General features: G+C 32.1%; 1 protein-coding gene across 1 annotated transcript in view; it reads right to left on the bottom strand.

Moving 5' to 3' along the window:
• Positions 1-1796: 1796 nt before the first annotated feature.
• Pten (phosphatase and tensin homolog) overlaps positions 1797-20670 on the bottom strand; it is a gene marked incomplete at its 5' end in the record, with an annotated part of 86106 nt that continues 67232 nt past the window's right edge. The window contains 4 exons of the mRNA XM_076835206.1: positions 1797-8356; positions 11070-11294; positions 14115-14281; positions 19696-19837. Of these exons, the coding sequence (XP_076691321.1) occupies positions 8171-8356; positions 11070-11294; positions 14115-14281; positions 19696-19837 (720 nt within the window). The remainder of the gene's footprint in view (positions 8357-11069; positions 11295-14114; positions 14282-19695; positions 19838-20670) is intronic.

Here is a 20670-nt window from a genome sequence, read left to right as displayed (position 1 = left end):
TAGAATCGAAAGAGGAAAAGATAATAGTCAACAATTTTCTTTCGAGGGTTCATGCCCAATTGTATATATCTGACTTCATTAGAAACTGATGACTAGCAAAAAGTAAATAATGTTCTGATGAATAAATAGTTGCAAATTTCCATAAAGTTAAAGTTCTTGGATCCTTGAGGTTGGGTGAACCCTTTTTGTGAAACAAACAAACAAAAACACTCTTTTGCAAATTGGTTATTTTTCCAGATTTTTGGTTATGGGTTAAGAATTAAAACATATAACATTGGGCTATAAATCTCATCTGTTTTCTTAACTCAAAATTTATAACATTTCCTATAAGTAAATCATAAATGACATTTCCTTTCAGCCTTACAGAAATATTTAAGTCATACCAGAACTTAAACTTCTTAGTGTTTTCAAAATGCACACACATACACACACAAAACTAAAAAGCTAAATTCTGAGAATCAAGAGGAAGAGTGTTTGCACAGGTTTTAGCAAACCAATTTAGAAAACAAAATGGTTTAGGACATTGTGGCTATTTGGGTGTATTCTTAAAAATTCTCCCTTGGCATACCATTAATAATTTTGAAACCCAGAAATTAATGGACAGTTGTACAAGATTAGAATAAAATTTTAGAGAGGATTCTGGGTGAGATGTACAAGATTAGAATAAAATTTTATAGAGGATTCTGGGTGCATCTTGTTGATTGAAAGGGTGAAAGAAAATTCTAATGTCACTGTTTCAGTAGTCTATCCAAATCTCTCTCTCCCAGTGAGGACTATCCCGGATTGCCCTATTCAATAATGCAATCTTTCTACTCTGCAATCCTGATCTCCCTTAACTGATCACATTTCCCCAATTGCACTTATTACCTGACATATGGCATGCTTCCTCTTATCTATTTTCTCTTGCTAGAATGGAAGCTCCACAAGGGAAAGGATCTTCTGTTCATGCAATTGTACACCAAAGTTATGTAGAACAATGCTTCAATAACCTATTTCAGGAACTATCAATAACTTCTGGCAGTCTTGCAATTTAGTTTATAGCACCAAGTTGTTTAAAAGATATTTCATTTTGCTTCATTCTTAACTCCCTCTTTGTTGTTGAAGAAAACCGTCCCTGATTTTCTCAAAACACTACTTTAGTCAGAATGCTATATGTGCTGTAGTAACAAGTTGTCCCAAAGTATGTATAAACTAATTGTGAGTTTCTTGCTTGTGCTAATGTCATACAAGTTTAGTGTGGGTGGGGAGAATTTGAAGGAATTCTGCTCCATATATTGACTCAAGACTCAGGCTGACAGCTGTACCACCTTGAACATGTCAAACCCTTGGTCACGCAGTAGGCAAAGAGAAAAACTAGATGGTACAGGAGATTTTTTTCATGCCTTTATTTAACTTGTATTTCATTGGAATGAACTAGTTTCATGCACCCCATTTAACTCCAAGTGGGGTGGAAATTTAGGGATGTGTGGAATGTTTGGCGATCATCACTGTATCATATGCATCTCGTATCTCACAGCATGTATCACAGCATATCATTATTTCAGAAAAGTCTGTTTCCTCTACCGGAGTATAAACTCTTCCAGGGCAAGGACAGGGTATGTTTCTTTTGCTTACTAATGTGTTCCAAATACCTGTTATATATAGCAGGCACTTGATAAATATTTGTTGAAAGAATAAAAAGCTAAAAAACAAATAGTCAAAATAATTAACCTTTTTAATTTTTAAAGGAAAAATACTCTCCATAGGAAGGCATTTCTATTCTTATGTCCATCAGTAGCCAAATGGAACTCAATATAAACATTTTCAAAACACCAACTTTGGTTTAATGCACAACTTTTAAAATAACTCATTAATGCATATATCAAGATGCTACTAACAATTCATTTATATTCAAGATTCGTTACCGTATGTCAAAGGTCATCTATGGTTAACATTTTCATTACAATAAACTGTGAAATTCCAATGAGAAATGTTCGCCTGAACCAAACTATTTAAAGTTGGAGTTTAGCATTCTTGAAAATCTAATTCACTCATACACACACCCACAAACATACACATGCACACACTTACAAACTGCTCATTAGGGTATGAGGGCAATTTAATGGACACAAAAATTAGATGTTGAAAGGACATTTGTAAATGTGGGATACTGTTTGGACAACTCTATAGAATACGCAGAAAATCCTAAAGGCGCATATAAATAATAGCCAGTGATAGCTACAGAAAACCACACCTAAACATTAAGAATTTGGCAAACTGAATCACTAGAGCCATGACTACAAGCCTTGCTCCATTCCACACAAACAAATCTCTACATTATAAGAATCCACATGCAACAGAGAAAATATAAATTATTTTTAATCTTAAAAAATGAGAAATATAAATCCTTGTTAAACACTTCATTTAAAAATAGGCAGCTTTATTTTAAAATGTGGTAATGCTCAAAGATGGCAGTTAACTTCACTCATATATGTAAAAAGTTTTTTTAAAGTATCAATACATTGGTTTATAAGTTATATACTGCCCTCAGCTAAAATGTTTTTTCCACCAAAATTCTCAAATTAATTGTCAAAAGAATTGTATGTTCTAAACCCACCTTAGTACTAAACATGGTTTCAGAGCAAAAAGGGGTAAGTATTCATGAAACTTCAAGTTTTTGATATAAGTCACATGAGCAAAGATTTGAAGACAACTGAGTGATAAACCAGTGATAAAAGCAGTTTTATTTTTGTGTGTGTGTGTGTGAGTGTGTGTGTGATTAAACTAATTTGCTCCAAATTGAGCAACTATTTGGGAACTATAAAAACCAAAGTTATTTTTTCCAATCTAAAAGAGGAATCTCTATAAGTTTAATATGAATTGTACTGCATTCTGCTGTCATATATATAACAAATTAGAATTTAAAAAATTAAAAAAAGAGGAATAGAAAGGTGATGAAATTAACAGTGTTTCACGCATTCTGCTTTGTTTAAAATGGCTCTTGAAGTTAAGCTTGACTATACTAAATAAATGTAACTTTTACTTAGACATGTATTTAATGCCAACAATATTTAAACATTCATGATTAACCGACTGAATTGGAAAGGACTCTCAGTGACCACACAAAATCTGCTTCTGTAGCATTAGAAAGTGATCAACTTACTGTTCACTTTCTGAAGCAATGGAACATTCTACAAATTCATGATGGAAACACTAAGTTAAAAGGCTTTGAGAATATGCACAGTATAAATTCCATTTTTAAAGAAAATATATACATGAATATACAGAAAAAACGATTGTATAGTCACTAAAATATTAATAATGGCTATGTCTCCAGGTGGTGGGATTATAATTATTTTGTTGTTATGCTGGGAAAGTATTCTAAAAATAGACAATTTAAGAACCAGAGTACTACCAGTGAAAACTATTTTGTCCTTTCCTTTCTTCACATTACAAACATTTAAAGCTACCAACCAACATCAAATTTGTCACAGTGGCTACCTACATTCTAACACACTTAACAGATCTTGAAAGATGGAAAGAATAGGCTGGGTGCAGTGGCACATGCCTGTAATGCCAGTGACTCAGGTAACTGAAGCTAGAGGATCATCTGAAGCTAGAGGATTGCAAGTTTGAGGCTAGTCTCAGAAAATTGGTGAGGCTCTGTCTCAAAAATAATAAATAAAATGGGTTGGGAATGTAGCTCAGTGGTAATGTACCTCTGGGATCAATCCCAGTACTGGAAAGAAAGAAAGAAAAAAAAAAGTTAGATTAAAGTAACTTTACCTGACCACCAATCTACCTATCGTTACAAAATTCTATAGGAAAATCAGTGTCTACTTCTCATCTTCAAAATTTTTTCTCCATTATCTTATTTACTAGTTTTTAGTTTCTGTCCCTATACCAGTTTGGACTATTACTGTTCTCTTCAAAAATATTTCTCTCTACACTAGCAACTGCTAATTAAAAATTACATGTTAAGCCATTTTTAAGAGTAAACTTTGGAGGTATTGCTAATTATCTGGCAAAAATAAAAAAACCAAGAGAGTTTCATGTTAACAGCAAATTAAGGGTCTTGATTTTTTGGAAGCCTGCATGTTAAACACTGGTGATTTTTAAGTTCTCAATGGAAATGGTGATGGCATTCACTTGAACCAAGCTAGCTCAGATTACAGCATATTGAGGACATGATATAAAACAAAATGCCAGTAAACTCCTATTTTTCAAACATCACCAAAATATTTTCTTATAAATCAAAATACTTTGACTCCAGTATTATCTCCAACCATAGTAATTAGTACTCCTATTAAAAAAAAGTGTGAATACACACATGCCTTCATACTTCTTTACATTATTACACATCATTCACATTACTTTTAAAAAGTCACACAGAGAACATGTAAAACTTGAAATAACATTAAATTCCACTGTTACATTAGTGGTCTGTCTACTTTTGTAGAACATTTATACAAGCTATACTTTTACTTTATAATTACCTTATAATGTTTTGTTGAAAGGATATGCCTTAGTCTTTAATCTTTCAAGAATATTAACAAATAACAAGATTAAATTCAAGTACACAAGTCCTTTAGACTATTCTGGAATATCAATTTTTATATGGCACAAGTCACACTGAGTAGATGACGCTTCCCATATGTTGATGGCAGAATACAGAATCATAAAGAAAAGCCACATGAGTAGACATATACTCTACTCCGAAACTGACAAAGGCTATTCTTTTAAAATAAATAGTAGGTTTTAAAGGACAGCAGAGGGGAAAAAAAGATACAGAAAACTTCTTAATCATATTTGGCTGCCCATTATTTAGAATTTCAATGGATTTAAGCAATTGAAATTATACTCTCATTTAATAAAACACCCACACAGTGACAAGAATGAGACTTTAATCAGTTTTAAGTGGAGTTTATAACACTAAGAGATAAAGGGTTGTTAACAAACACAATAACAAATGGACATCTGATTGGTATGAGGCATTATCCTGTACACATTTTTTTTTTTTTTTTTTTTTTTTTTGTGTATCCTCAGTGCATAGCATTTACACACAGAGCCACTGCTGCACAGCACAAGAGTATCTGAAGAGGCTGAATCAGAGTAAGGCTGTTTAACAGACTGAAATTTTTTAGTATATATATTCTATATGAAAACAGATTGAACTTTTGAACTGGCAGGTAGAAGGCAACTCTGCCAAATACTACAGTTAAAGCCCCCACTTTAGTGCACAGTTCCACCCCTTCCATCTGCATGCATGACACATTAACAGTATTTAAAGGTAAACGAGGCACTTTGTGGCAACCACAGCCATCGTTATGAACATATTGCACAAATTTTCTATAACTAAACATGTAACTTGTACCCTACTCATATTTTTAAAGCTGAAACATTTGATGCTGCCGGTAAACTCCACTTATGTGTTTATAACCTGTGCCACAGCAAAGAATGGTGATGCTGTTTATTCAACTACCCTTTCATAATTATGGCAAAAATGTTCAAGAGGAGTTACAGAGGACTTGGTATGGTACAGGGCCCAAATGTAAGCTTTCTTAAGTGATGTCTTCAAGTAACTTCAGACATGTAAGCTGCTGCACATCCAAAAAGTCTAAGAAAACATTCCAGAAACTTGGGAGAGATTACCTACAGAATGTATTTCAGGCTAATTATGAATACTGACATAAATAAAGTTTAGGACTTGAAAACCTTTCAGTCATAACAATTCTTGTCAAATTCTAGGGGTATGGTAACTGAAATAAAGGAAGGAGAGTATGTATAATATATATTTTTATATATATATAATATATATAATGCCATTTTTCCATTTCCAATGACTACACCATAAAATGTAAGCAAGGCTTCTCAAAAACACTGAAACATTCAAAATCAAAACCCTCATTCAGACCTTCACATTCCAAAGGAAAAATAATAACAGTGCAAAAGCCCATTATAATATCATTATTTATGACCTGGCCCTCCATGTTACATATTGGAACAATACAAGTTATGTTTTAATATGCTGTGCCCAAAACTATAATAAAGAACAATATTAATAACTAATTTCAAAACAGGAATAGATATCTCATTTTAGTCAATTATTTTCAGTATTTATGAAACATAAGGGTGTCATAAATTTCAATGGTGAGATTTTAGGAATAGATGTCTCTGGCTTTACCAATTTAACTTATGAGCCATCAATACTCTATATATCAGTGTTTAATTATAAATGTGTAAATCCTAGGAGCTTTGTTAAAAATTTTAAAACTTTGTTGAGTGAAATTGATGAGGTATGGAAAACATCATTATTTACCAAGAAAACTTTAGATGAAGTTCTGCCTAATCTATTTACCATTAAAGTCTATAAATGCTGCTGTAGTAGGTCCTATGCAATCTGTATTTGTAAATTATAACTAGTCAGACCACAGCTAGTGGATAATTTCAGCACCAATAAGTTATTGAAAATGGGATTCTACACCATTAAGAAATATAATGGCTAGGTATTCAAATGTCAAGGTCAAAGTATAATTTGAAAGATACCAAGTTTCTGGGGTAAAATCCTTTTTAATAGTATCTTCACATTAGCTTTACAATAGTCATTGTACTCTGCTAAAAATCATATGCAGTCTGGGCATATCAAATATATGATGTTTAAGAAGTGAAATTGAAGCCCTAGTCCCAATTCTAATACTATGAAATGACTTAACACTGCACGTTAAAAAAAAAAAAAAAAAAACTATTCAATAGCAAATCAATAAAGCCTATGTAGAACAATTTCTACTGAAAAATTAAATGCCTTATTTGTGCAGTGTTGAAAATTTACTGCAACTCTAATTTCCTTTTTAACACAATTTTAATATACACATATATGTATTCAGTATTCAAGTAAAATTCCCTAACAGTTAATGACATTTAAAAAATGTGCAAAACTGCAAAACTCATTGTAATAGAATGTGTAAGGTCAAAAGGGTGGAACAGCTGACAGCTACTGGATTGAATAAGTGCATCATAAATCTTTGAAGAAAAAAAAAAACACTTACTGTAGAATCTGAAATTGAAATTTCCTGTGCAGCATTACAAAATATTTTATATTTAATGAGAAAAAGGAAGTTTGCAGGCAGCACATAGAAGCATCCACAGCAGGTATATGATTGAAAACTAATAAAGTAAGTGTAAGTTGTTGACTGATGTAGGTACTAATAGCTTCTGACTTTTAGCACTGGCCTTGATTACACAGGAGATGGAGCAGTCATTATAATTGAGAAAACATATTTAATAAATCATTGTCAATTTTTATAATGTTTCAAGCCCATTCTTTGTTGATAGCCTCCACATTTATATGGTTAAGTCATTGTTGCTGTGTTTCTTATCTATGCCCACATTGTTTTTACATCCCTTCATTTGTGGATTCTTAAGATGTTTCGAAAGGTTCATTCCTGTACCCCAATACAAATTCATCCTTCTAGCTGCCTTTTCTAGCACCAATATGCTTTAAAAAAAAAAAAATGCACAAACAACAAGCAGTGACAGCGGCCAATTCCTCAAATGTCCAGATTAATAATGATAGCATGCTAAAGAAAGGTGCGTGTAAATAGCTGGAGATGGTATATGGTCCAGAATCCAGCATAAAATATATTCCTTTCTGAGCATTCCCTCCATTCCCCCAACCCAAATACATGCATTAGAAGGTAGCAAAACCCTTTAGAAACTTCTCTTAGCCAACTGTGAACTTATCTGTTGCCACAAGTGCAAAGGGGTAGGATGTGAACCTGTAATTCACAAAGCTCTTTAGACCACTTAGCTCGGTGACAGAACACAAAAGGAAAAATTCCTACGTATACACATCAGTCTGCCTCCACTTTTTATAAAACTGAAATAAAATGGGAAAGTGCCATCTTTATTTATCCTAATTGAATTTTAAATGTCCTTTTGACACAAAAAGGTGTATACATGACACAGCTACACAACCTTTTTTTTCAACTGGACAACAAGTGTCAAAACCCTGTGGATGTATAGGGTAAAACAAGATTGGTCAGGAAAAGAGAATTGTTCCTATAACTGGTAATCTGACACAATGTCCTATTGCCATTAAAAAAAAAAAAAAAAAAAAAAAAAAAAAGGTCCATTTTCAGTTTATTCAAGTTTGTTTTCATGGTATTTTTATCCCTCTTGATAAAAAAAAAAATCAGACTTTTGTAATTTGTGTATGCTGATCTTCATCAAAAGGTTCATTCTCTGGATCAGAGTCAGTGGTGTCAGAATATCTATAATGATCAGGTTCATTGTCACTAACATCCGGTGTTACAGAAGTTGAACTGCTAGCCTCTGGATTTGATGGCTCCTCTACTGTTTTTGTAAAATACAGTTTCACCTAGAAAAAGAAAATTAAAAATGAAAATCCATTATTATGACTAATTTTAAGTTACTTATAAAGACGTATATTTTAATAGATTCATTTTAAAATACTATAACAAACATATCTTTAAAGAGCAATTGCCTTTCAAATAACCCTCTTCTTATTTAGAGTTCCTACATATTCTTTCCTGCTAAATACTGAAAAGACAAACTGGGATGTTAATAAAATATTTTTTAAGATACACAAGCTATAAGCACTAACTAAATAATCCTACAAAGAAATGCAGATTGAAGATCATCCAGTATTCACATAATGTAATTTTTCAGTCACAAAGTTCAATTCACAAATGGCTCAATTCTGAAAGAATGTTTCTCTCATTACCTGTCTAAAACTCAATATATTTTCTGATACTAACCATACTATACAAACATACATAGTGATTCAATGATGCATACAGCCCTAAAAACTTTGCCTAAATTGAGGAGAAGGAAGTTAACATAGACCATATAGTGGCCTAAACAGTGGGTCAATGGCCTTTATATGCGTAGTTAAAATAATTGTTCAAAATCCGATGATATATTAGGTATTTTCATTTTAATGGGAAACATATCTGGTAGACAATAGATGTGGGATCTTAATCCCCTGCTTATTCTGTGGTATCTATAGCCTCTCCTCTATTATTCAAGAGTCGTTGTCAATTCTTCTTTTTTTAATAACCAACATCCATTTCATCAGTAAATCCTTTAAGTTCTATCTTTAAAATACCACATATACCCAATCTGACAGTTTCATTACCCCTCCCTGCCACTATTCTCATCCAAGCAACCATCTCTCACCTGAATGTTTTAAACCACTGCCAACAGCCTCTTAACTGATTTCCTAGCTTCCACTCAAAGACAAAATTCAGATTATATCTTTCTTATGCTGAAAACATAATGTCTCCACCCTAGGACGGTTTTCTCATCCACTTCCTTTGGTCAAAATGACTAATGTTACTCAAATATACTAAACTTATTCCTATCTCAGGGCTTTTGCATTGATCTATACTTCCCTTTTTCCCCAGATATTTGTATAACTCACTCATCTCATTTAGGCCTCTACTTAAATGTCATTCACTTGATCAGGCATTCTCTAGCTATCATAGGTTTAAAAAAAAAATGACAAGATTACTCCCGTCTCTATTTTTCATAGCACTTACTATGTATAACATTGTTAACTATGCACTGACAACTAAAATAGTTTTTATTTGCAATCACAAATATAAAACTTTTGGTAATGTTAAAAGAGAAAACAATAAAAGTAGAAAGATATTTTAAAGTCTAATTGTTGAGGAAAATTCAGATTTAGAGAAAAGGAGATGGAAACCTGTGAATTCTAAAGGAAACTTTTAAACACAAATTTAAGATCCAAAGGTGTTTAATGTTAGATCTCTTTTCACTTATGAACATGTAGATCTCCCTCTCCACTTTAAGTATTACTAGTAATGTGTTTATAAGCTATTGTTAGATATGTTACAATGACAAATACATAAAAGAAAACAAGATATGCTAAAAGATTAAAAAAAAGTAGAATAAGAAATGGAAGAAAATGGCAAACAACCATTCAAGAATGTTCACAAATCAATTTTCTTAATCTGAAGAATTCTTGTCTATAAATAGAAATAGATGCACACCCAACCACATACACCCCTATCACATATAGACAAAAAATAAAATGAAGCCATATAATTGCAAGACATACATGTGGAAATAGAAATAATTTTTAAAAGGGAATAACAAGGAAGGACAATCAGAAAGGGCTTTACAGAGCAGATGAGACTGAAATTAAAGCTGGAAACATGAGAAGTCAGGAGACATATAAGGGTCGGGGAAAGGGTAGGGAAGAGAGGTAGAGGAAGAAAGAATAAAACTGTAAACAGTAGAGGCAGAAGTGTTGCATTCTGCAGAACTGAAGCAAGACCAGTGTGGCTAAATTTTGGGGAACAAACAGAGAACGTAGCTAGAACTGAGATGGGAGGTAGGTCTGTGCTAAATCATATGGGTCTTTATAGTACCTACAAGGTCTTTAAAAAACGTTAATAATAGTGAAACAATCAAATCTATTCTTATGATCACTCTGAAGACTTGAAAATAAATTGAAGGGGAGACGAGAGTGGAAGTGGTGAAAACATTCCACACAATTTATTTTCTAAATTGACCAAATTATGTGCATGTATGAATGTCACAATGAATCCCACTATTATATATAATTACGATGCACCAATAAAAATTATCTAAAAATCATTCCCAAATGCCTGAGCTTCTATTCATTTCTTTATTCCTCAATTCCTACTTCATATCCCACTCACCTAACTCTTCTTCCACACGTCTACCCCAGATTTCATCAAATAACAATGAAAAAGAATATGCTAAGGAAAAATGCAGCTTTTTGTAGTCTGCGTGCATAATAGTATTTCATTATAAACTTGTAGGTTATTGCTACATAAACACTACTTCTTTTTTTTTTTATTTGTTTTAATTAGTTACACATGACAGTACAATGACCTTGACATATCATACATTTGAATCGGATGGGATATACTTCTAAGTAATGAATAATTTAGTTTAAAAATGAGTCAAGATAAGTTCTTCAGTTCTTTACCCTAGAGGACAACACACACACACACACACACACACACACACGGATGCATGCATGTCTTCACCAATACATCCCAATGCTTTTAACTGACCTTAAAATTTGGAGAAAAATATCGGTTGGCCTTGTCTTTATTTGCTTTGTCAAGATCATTTTTTGTTAAGGTAAGTACTAGATATTCCTTGTCATTATCTGCACGTTCTATACTGCAAATACTATCGATTTCTTGATCACATAGACTTCCATTTTCTACTCTTTCTGAGGTTTCCTCTGGTCCTGGTATGAAGAACGTATTTACCCAAAAATGAAACATTTTATCCTATGAAAATAAAAGAAACAAATTACTAATTTTTTAAAAATGTCACCTGTAAATACTTGCCCCAAGAAGTCAACAAATTAAACTATATACATTCGATATTTCAAATAAAGGTAAATACAATCTGTGGGTTATCTGCTGCATTTACATTTATGAGAATTTTTCTTTCAGATTTTTATTTCAAAAATATAATCTCATAAGATCAGAGATAACTTACTTTTGTCTTAAAATTATAAGTAAAATATTCCTTTTTAGTCCAATACTAGCTTTAACCCATTAAACCACAAATTTTCAATTCTGCATTGACACAGGTACATTAAAATAAGTTGGAAATCAGGGGCTGGGGATATAGATAAGTTGGTAGAGTGCATGCCTCACTAGGCCCTGGGTTCAATCCCCAGCACCGCCCAAAAAATAAATAAATAAATAAGTTGGAAATCACAATCTAGAAATTATACATGTGTTAACTAATATCAGTTGATATAATTCTATTATAATTATATTATGATTCTATTATAATTATAATTACCTAAGTCTGCTATATATTATATAATTCTATTATATATTACATATAATACAGAACATATATGCAAGTTTTTATAGGTATTCTGCATCTGGGATGATGGGACAAAATGGGTTAAAAATGTTTTTTGAGTTTATGCATTTGTAGGTATAAACAAAACTCAGATATTTTTCATAAAAGTTCTTATGAAGTACTTCCCTCATGAAGCATGGCAAATACATTTTTACTTCTAAATCAATATTTAAATCTAACTGACTCCATTTTCTTCTATGAAAATGTATGCCTGAAAACTTTCATAATAAAATGGGAGTGGGGGAGATTACCAACATAAAAGTTAAGCTTGTATGGTCATTTGACAGTTAATGATGTAAAGCCTTGTGGCATCTTATCTGGTGCCTTACACTGCCATATAAACTTTCTATTTCAATTTACCTTGAAATTTTTGTTTTTTCCTCAAGAAGATGCTAAGACTCTTTAAGGATCTTAAATTTCTTTCTAACTCATAATATACCTACCTAGCAAGATAATCTTATACATGCATGACAAGTCCTTTTAAAAATTGTTAATTACAGGGCTGGGGTTGTGGCTTAGCGGTAGAGCACTCGGCTCGCACATGTGGGACCCTGGGTTCAATCCTCAGTACCACATAAAAATAAATAAGTGAAATAAAGGTATTGTGTCCATCTACAACTAAAAAATAAATATTTAAAAAAACTTGTTAATTACAATTATTTTAGCAAAGTCACAAGTTAGGAATTATATTTTACTTAGAAGAAAATAAGCTAATTAATAATATTTAAATTTCCAAAAATGTGGATTTCTAATATGTACTGATTATACTAAAACTGTTTTTTGTTTAAATCAGAGCAGACAGTTAAATAAGACAGGGAAAATCATGTAGAATTTGAAACTAATGTAAAGTAATCCAAGACATACAAAAATATAAATATTTAATCTTCAATTTTATGTGCTAAGTGTGAAGTACAGAAGAACTAAAATTAAAATTAACACCTTCCTACAAGTACAAAGAAATGGTGAAGCAGGTGTGTGTTTTTAAGAGCAAAATATAAAATTTTATGTGTATTATGCATGTCAGTCTTATAAAGTACAAGAGAGGGGAAAAAAACCCATAGCTTACTAATTATCTTGATTTTGAAGCATTTGCTAACACTTTCTGGATTCCCAAAAATTATTATTTCAAAGCTACTGAGATATATTTAATTTTTATTTAAACACAGGAGTAAAAAATGTATTTCTGGTGAAAAATATCACTTTAATATTCAGTGATTTTTTTCCTAACTACTTGAATTCTGAATAAAGGAAATAACATTTCTTCTGATAAGTCAGAACAGTGCTAAAATTTTTAGTAATAAATGAAACTTCCTCTTATTTTCTTTCAAAAGAAAAACTAAAAATTGAGAAAACTAAATCAATCTGACATGTCTAAAAAATAGTGCTGTTTATATATCTAGTATGATTAATGAGGCAGCAACACCACACAAAATCAGTGCTTTTTTCCCATTACTAACTAAAATTTTTGCACCTTAAGCTCACTTTTAATGTCCACACTTAATATTTTAAACCAAGATAGTTTATTTTATAATCGAGCTCTTGCCTTCTCTGCCTTCTCTAAATACAGCTTAGTAAAACACAAACCTCACTTTCTAAACCTGCATATTTAAATACATTTTTTTCATTCCTTATTATTTCCTCTCCATAACTATTTCTCTCCTAGATAAAAGGCTAAATATTTAGTGAATCTGGGAAAACTAAAAATAAAACAACCAATTCTCAAGAAACATAAAATGGGGAAAAGTGGCTTGTGTCATACACAAGACCACAGAAAAGATCTTATTGCTGTCTATAAGTCTAGCATTTTTTAAACCTATGGTCCCATGCTAATTTCTTTTCAGTTAATTCACCATCTCTTAAAAGGGGATTATAAGTGACTAAATGGAAGTATGTACACAATCTAACACTTTCACAAAACTTCTTTGCATAAACCAAGAAAAAATAATTTCATGTTACAATGTCATATAGTTTTCCTTTTAACAAGATTATTTACCATTGTGATGTTCCATTAACACCAAAAGAAAGTAAAGCATCTGTATATTTAACTATGTTTAAGAAAGCTAACCACCGTTAATTAAGTGTTCATCATAAAATAAAATACAGCTTTTAATCAATCTCTCTTTATAGAATGACTTCTGCCTAACTAAAGGCTTTAAATAAAAGATCCAGGGCTACTCTTACAGGTATGGCTATTTTGATAATTTCCCCCAAAAAAGTAAAGTGCAAACCTTTTTTAGCATCTTGTTCTGTTTGTGGAAGAACTCTACTTTGATGTCACCACACACAGGCAATGGCTGAGGGAACTCAAAGTACATGAACTTGTCTTCCCGTCGTGTGGGTCCTGAATTGGAGGAATATATCTTCACCTTTAGCTGGCAGACCACAAACTGAGGATCTGCATGGTTAAATACATACTATTTTACTTCACAGGAAATGCCTTCAACTACCAAAAGCTATTTTAATGATCAATAATCAGCAATATAATCAAAATGGTAACTACGCATCTGTAATCCTGACTAAAACGAATTAGTGGAAATAAATGAAGTCAATGACATAATCAAGGTATGGTTTTCTACGATTTGAATCTATAAAATAAGGTTCCACTGGTAGGACAGTCAATTCCTATCTCATGAACCAGTCCCAAAAATAGATATCTAGCAATATATTAACATCAAGACTTGACTCTAAAATTATACTAAAAACTTTAATATAAAGTATAAAATTAATTTTAATAGTTTTCTGGAATATTTGTGAATTACATAAATGGTAACTTTTAAAACATTTCCTTTGGTGTTGTGAAGGTTCTAGCCTGTGCCAAAAATCACAAAATAAAAATCATTACATGTTCGCAAGAGGAAAGAATATATAACCTATAACAAAGTCATAATAAATTCCTCAAGCATAAGACCTAGTATTTATGAAAATATTACCCATAATTCTTTTTTTTATTTAACCTCTAGCCCACATTTCATTTTAAAAGTATATAAAGTCACCACCATGAGAAAGAGGAAATGATTTGAGATGTCTGCTAAGGAATGATCTCAAGTGTAAATTGCAGCATAGACCTCCCTTCCCTCCAAAACACATTAATAACCATTTTGACTTTGGGCTGTATCTGTTTTTAAATAGTTGGTAAAGTATAACTTCTCAAAATTCATCCTGCTTTTATGTTAGCAATTTAACTAAAAAAGGTGATAAAAGTGTGGAAGAGATTTTTGTTTTATTTTAAAATTCTACTCAAAAGTTCATTTATATCTAATAACTTCAGTGACAGAAATGAAAGATTCATTAATGTTAAGATTCTACAACTTTAAAAATTTCAAATTAATTAACTTGCCAATTCATTTGAGGCATAATTTATTTGTAGTATACTGAAGAATTTTTTAAAAGTCCATTGATTAATCTTAGGAGATAATAAAGTCTCAAAGGAAACATGACAAGACAATAAACAGAAAAAAGAGCTTGCATATAGTATATGAGAAATATATAAATGTTGTATATATGTATGTATGTGTGTACATATATATGTATATATCAGTTAAAATCCTTAGCACCTCAAAAGGCACTATTATCTTTCAAGGAAAAAAAAAGTTTCAGATTTATCAATGTGACCCAAGGCTGCAAATGAGGCAAAAAGTCAAACCAAGCTGAATGAAATTTCCATTTAATTAATACCCATAAATGTTTGCTAAAAGTGTGTGGGGTTATTCTAACATGGATTTGTTAAGACACATATCATGAGGAAAGGTCACCCCAAAAAGGGGAAATGCTACACCAATAACCTGTCAATAAATTCCACTCCTTTGACTAAGGTTCAAAGTACAGGGAACCATTTTACAAGTCTTTATGTGATACTGAAAATTTCATGGGAAATCTAGCTTGAATAAAGCAAAAGACCAAGTTATGACTTCAAAGCTGTGATAAATTAGTCAAGATGAAAATGTGTTATAATCTTATTAATTTAAATCCTACTAATTCAGAATCTGGTAATACTGATTTTAGGATCTGAAAAAGAAAACTGACAGTATAAGCCAGATTGCAAAGAAACTACATCTGAAATGCACATTTTCAAGAACTTGAGAATTATTACAAACAATTCACAAGCTAATTACAAATTGGCATTATGCAGAATTTCCTCTAAAAGCTAGGCTTAAAATGTTTTACTAAAAATTAATAAGTTGGTGTAGGGCACAGTGGTGCACTCCTGTAATCCCAGCGGCTCGGGAGGCTGAGGTAGGAGGATCATGAAAAAAAAGCAAGGTGCTAAGCAACTCAGTGAGACTCTGTCTCTAAATAATATACAAAATAGGGCTGGGTATGTGGCTTAGTGGTTGAGTGACCCTGTGTTCAATCCCAGATATCAAAACAAAACAAAACAAAAATTAATAAATTTGCCAGGTACGGTGGTACATGCTTATAATCCCAAAGTTTGAAGTCAGCCTCAGCAACTTAGTAGGCCCTAACCAACTTAGTAGGACCGTATCTCAAAAAACAAAAAGAGCTGGAGATGTAGCTCAGAGGTAAAGTACCCTGGGTTCAATTTCAGTACCAAAAATTAGTAAGTTTCCTCAAATCATTAAGGAAAATACAATATGAATTTCACATTTTAGATAAAGCCTAACTTATCATTAGTCCAACATTAGTGTGGTCTTTTAAGACACCATTTTGATACATATTCTTTAATATGATTGACTGTTCTGAGGAAATGATAAGAGCTATACCTAGAGTAAATAAAAGTCAAATTTAAAATTTCCTAGATTTATAGGTATAGATATGTGTATGTGCAGAGACAGAAACCCATATCGGCCAACTTTATTAACATTCTTAACCCTTTTAGAAAATAAAACAGTAACTTTCCCTTCATTTCAAAATATTAAAATAAGTAAGAAAATGGCTGCTAACCCCTGACAACTTTGCAGATTAGTTTTCACCACCAGCTTTCTTCACTGATTCCCTTCTTCTTCCTGAACCCAAGTTACCATTCATCATCTCAGTCCTCATCCTTTGCTTTACTCCAAGTCTTCCTATTCCTAACTCCACAACATATTTACATGAAAATGTTTAAGAAGTCTTATCTTTATGCATCCCAAAATACCAGATATCTCTCACCTCTATCTGAACCTAAATCCCAGTAGTCACTGAATATCTCCATGTGAAAAATTCACTTTCATCAGATTTAAAACAGGTTTGAAACCAAAAATTAATCTCAGACTCACTTTTCTTTCTTCTCCTTCCTGTGAATCATCTACATGAGCAGGACTGAAACTTTGATGAAATCTTTGTATATCAATAGCAAAGAAAAAAATAAACACCCATTTGCTTACTCTAGCACATCTGGCATAAGGCTTTTGCCTTCTTCAATCACAACTTTCTATACAACTGTCCGAAAAACATGGTTTAAATCTCTCATACTATTGTAATACTATATTTATCAAACCAAGCCTGAAATCCCCTTCAAGACTTTCTAACTCAGACATTCCATTCCTATTCTATGCTCTTTACACTTCTTATCCAGTTCACTTCCTTCTGATGTGCTTTAGTTCAAAGCTATTTCCTATTACCTGCAATACTTTCTTCAGATTTAATGCCAACCTAAACTACATGCTTTCCCCAATATTCAATAAAGAGCTGGTGAACTGCCAGGCACAGTAGCACACACCTATATAATCCCAGCAACTCTGGAGGCTAAGACAGGAAGATATCAAGTTTGAGGTTAGTCTCAGTAACTTATACAGGCCTGTCTCAAAAAAAAAAAAAAAAAGACTGGGGATGTAGCTCATTGGTAAAGTGCTCCTGAGTTCAAGCACCAGTAACTAAAAAAAAGAGAGAGACAAAAAAAAAAAAAAAAAGTTTGCCCACACGCAGGCTGAAGGACTTCTTTCATGAAAATGTGTTGACAGTTTCCAAACTTTCTTTTTGTGAAAAATACATGAATAATTCATAAATAAAGCCTCCAATTTAAACTATATTAACTGTATTTTAATTATTTTAATACACAGAATTAAATCAGTATATAAACAAGAAACCAGAATATCACAAAAAATTTAGAAATATTTCAGTAGTTAATAATTTTAAGTCTAGAAATGTAATGCTGTGAGAGGGTTTAAATATGGGCAGGCAAAGTAGAACTGAAAAAAAATTTGCTAGAGAGGGCAATGTAAAACAATTATACTAATGATTACTGAACTGAATGTTCTTTTTCTCATTATCTCCATAAAACCTTTTATTTGGCTCTTAAAATCTACCCTATAGGAAGTTTATTTTCTTCCTTTTCCTTTCCTCTGATTCTGCTAAGTCCCTACATTAATCACCTCAAACACCCCAGTGCCTTGCACTCAACAGTTTTAAAAATTGTACTGAGATTAAAAAAAAAAAAAAAAAATGCAGTTCTTAAGAAGCCTATCTGTGATCTTTGATAAAGTTGCCTTGCTCTTAAACAGGAAAGATCTGGTAGATAATCCCATCTACTTGTCAAATATTAAAAAAGAGAAAAAATTAAGGAAGTAATTTTCTAGGTACAAATTAATTTAGGGACAAAATATGTTTAATTTAAACAAATATTTTTAAGAAACAAAGCTTAAAGCTAAAAACCTAGCCAGGCGTAGTAGCGTACACCTGTAGTCCCAGTAGCTCAGAAGACCTGAGGTAAGGGACCTCAAGTTGAAAGCCAGACTCAGCAACTTAGAGACAGTAAGACCCTGTCTCTGAATAAAATATTTTTAAAAGACTATGGATACAGCTCAGTGGTTAAATGCTCCTGGGTTCAATCCCAGGTACCACCACAAAAAAAAAAAAAAAGCTAAAACCACTAACATTGCAAAATATCACTGAAGTAATATTAGAGTTGTTAAAAGAAATAATAAAGTGGTATCTTATCTAGAAACCACATAATTGTCCTCTAAATACTAATAAAATATATTTCTTGAACATGAAAACATGACTGACCACTTCCAGGTTGTATTTAAGTTCCAGGATTAAAAACCATTACGAGTCTCTTGATCCAGGTAGTAAGCTTCCCATCAGTCTAGCTAAGAACTCTAGCCAAGAATAGCAGAGAAGCAGAATAGGATAGGGATGGATGAGGTAGGCTTACAAAGGTTAGGATAAAAAATAAATAAACTAGAAGCAGACATCAGTGACATTATTTATACTTGGTATTTATTCAGGAGTTCCAGATTTTAAAATCTCTGTATTTTATTTGATGAGAAAACTCAAAGAAGGGTAGATGGTATGACCAGGGTTGTATAGTACATTAATGACTGAGCTACGATTGAAACTCACATCTGAATCCAGGTATTCTTCCTCACTTTACATACTCTGACTCAGTCTTCCCCACCCCACCCCTACTCATTATACTTGAGCTTGTTGCCAAGTCCTATCACTTTCCTTTCCTTTTCATTGTTCTGTCACCATAAATGTAAATATCTAATATTCTTAAGATGAAAGAATTAGTCCCTGCCCCAAGACCATAAACTGATGAATCTCATTGTCACTCTTATGTTGAACCTCTATGAGATAGGTTTTTCAGTCATCTGCTCAGAATTTAAGCTCCATTTGGTGGTTGTAACACAAAATACTTCCTTAATAAAATACAATTTGACTTCAAAAACATTAAAACCCACTGTTCTTGGTTACTCAGTCCAAGGAGATGAACAACAGAGCCAATTAATCTGGATACTTCAGAAATAAATTCTTTTGCATAAAATTTTCAATGTAGTAAATTTCTTTCTAGATTTTTATATACACTTCTACATGTGTTAAGAAAAGTATTCCAAAACATAAAAGGATGAGAGAATTTAGAGCACTTACTGCAAGTTCCGCCACTGAACATTGGAATAGTTTCAAACATCATCTTGTGAAACAACAGTGCCACTGGTCTATAATCCAGATGATTCTTTAACAGGTAGCTATAATAATACACATAGCGCCTCTGACTGGGAATAGTTACTCCCTGGTGGATAGGAAAAAAAATAGAGAAACAGAGAAAAAAAAGAAAGAGAAAAGCCAAATTCAAATGGAAAGTTCCATTATAGTTATTCTACTAAGTTGCTATGGTAAATGGGTTGTACCCATTGGAAAACATACATATAAAAAAATTGACCTTAAATAATTAATACTTAAATCCAGTTCAATAACAGATAAATCAGAACAACATCAATACAAAGAAAAATATCTGAATAACTTTACTTTCTTCAAATACAATAACACCTCATTTATTCAAAACTCACAAATATGCTCTGACCCTGATCCAATTAGCAAAGGTCACTGCATATCCAAAAATAATTGTCAAAGCCCTCTCAAGCATTATAGCTATGTTCTTTATACCAATATATCCCACAAGGATTTATGGACTCTTATTAAACACACAATTCCTCACAAATTTTTCCAAGCAGAAGTATATCAGAATCAGCAGATTAGATAATGCAAACTGCCTTTTAAGAGGCAGACAAAGCAGTAGCAAAAAGAAACGTTGGCTTTAGAGCAGGAAAAAAAATAGGAGTATTCAGTTTACATAAATGAATCCAATAGTCCACTAACAAAGTTACTTAAAGATGTCTCTGTCACATACATCTCTTTGTTGAAGAAGCAAGGAGAGTATAAAATGTTTTAGAAAATACCAAGTATTAAAAATGCTTTAAATATAATTAACATATTTAAAAGGAGAACCTGAATTTCTAAAAAAATTGATGTATGCAATAATATGTTCACTATTAAGTGAATAAATGAGGTACTAAAGTGCTTATCTAAGGTTTTTTCTACTACAAATGTGACTTAAGAAAAAAT

The sequence above is a fragment of the Callospermophilus lateralis genome, chromosome 15, assembly GCF_048772815.1.
Source record: "Callospermophilus lateralis isolate mCalLat2 chromosome 15, mCalLat2.hap1, whole genome shotgun sequence".
Lineage (NCBI taxonomy): Eukaryota > Metazoa > Chordata > Mammalia > Rodentia > Sciuridae > Callospermophilus > Callospermophilus lateralis.
Note: the sequence above shows the minus strand (reverse complement) of the source record. Positions and strands in the feature narration are given on the sequence as shown.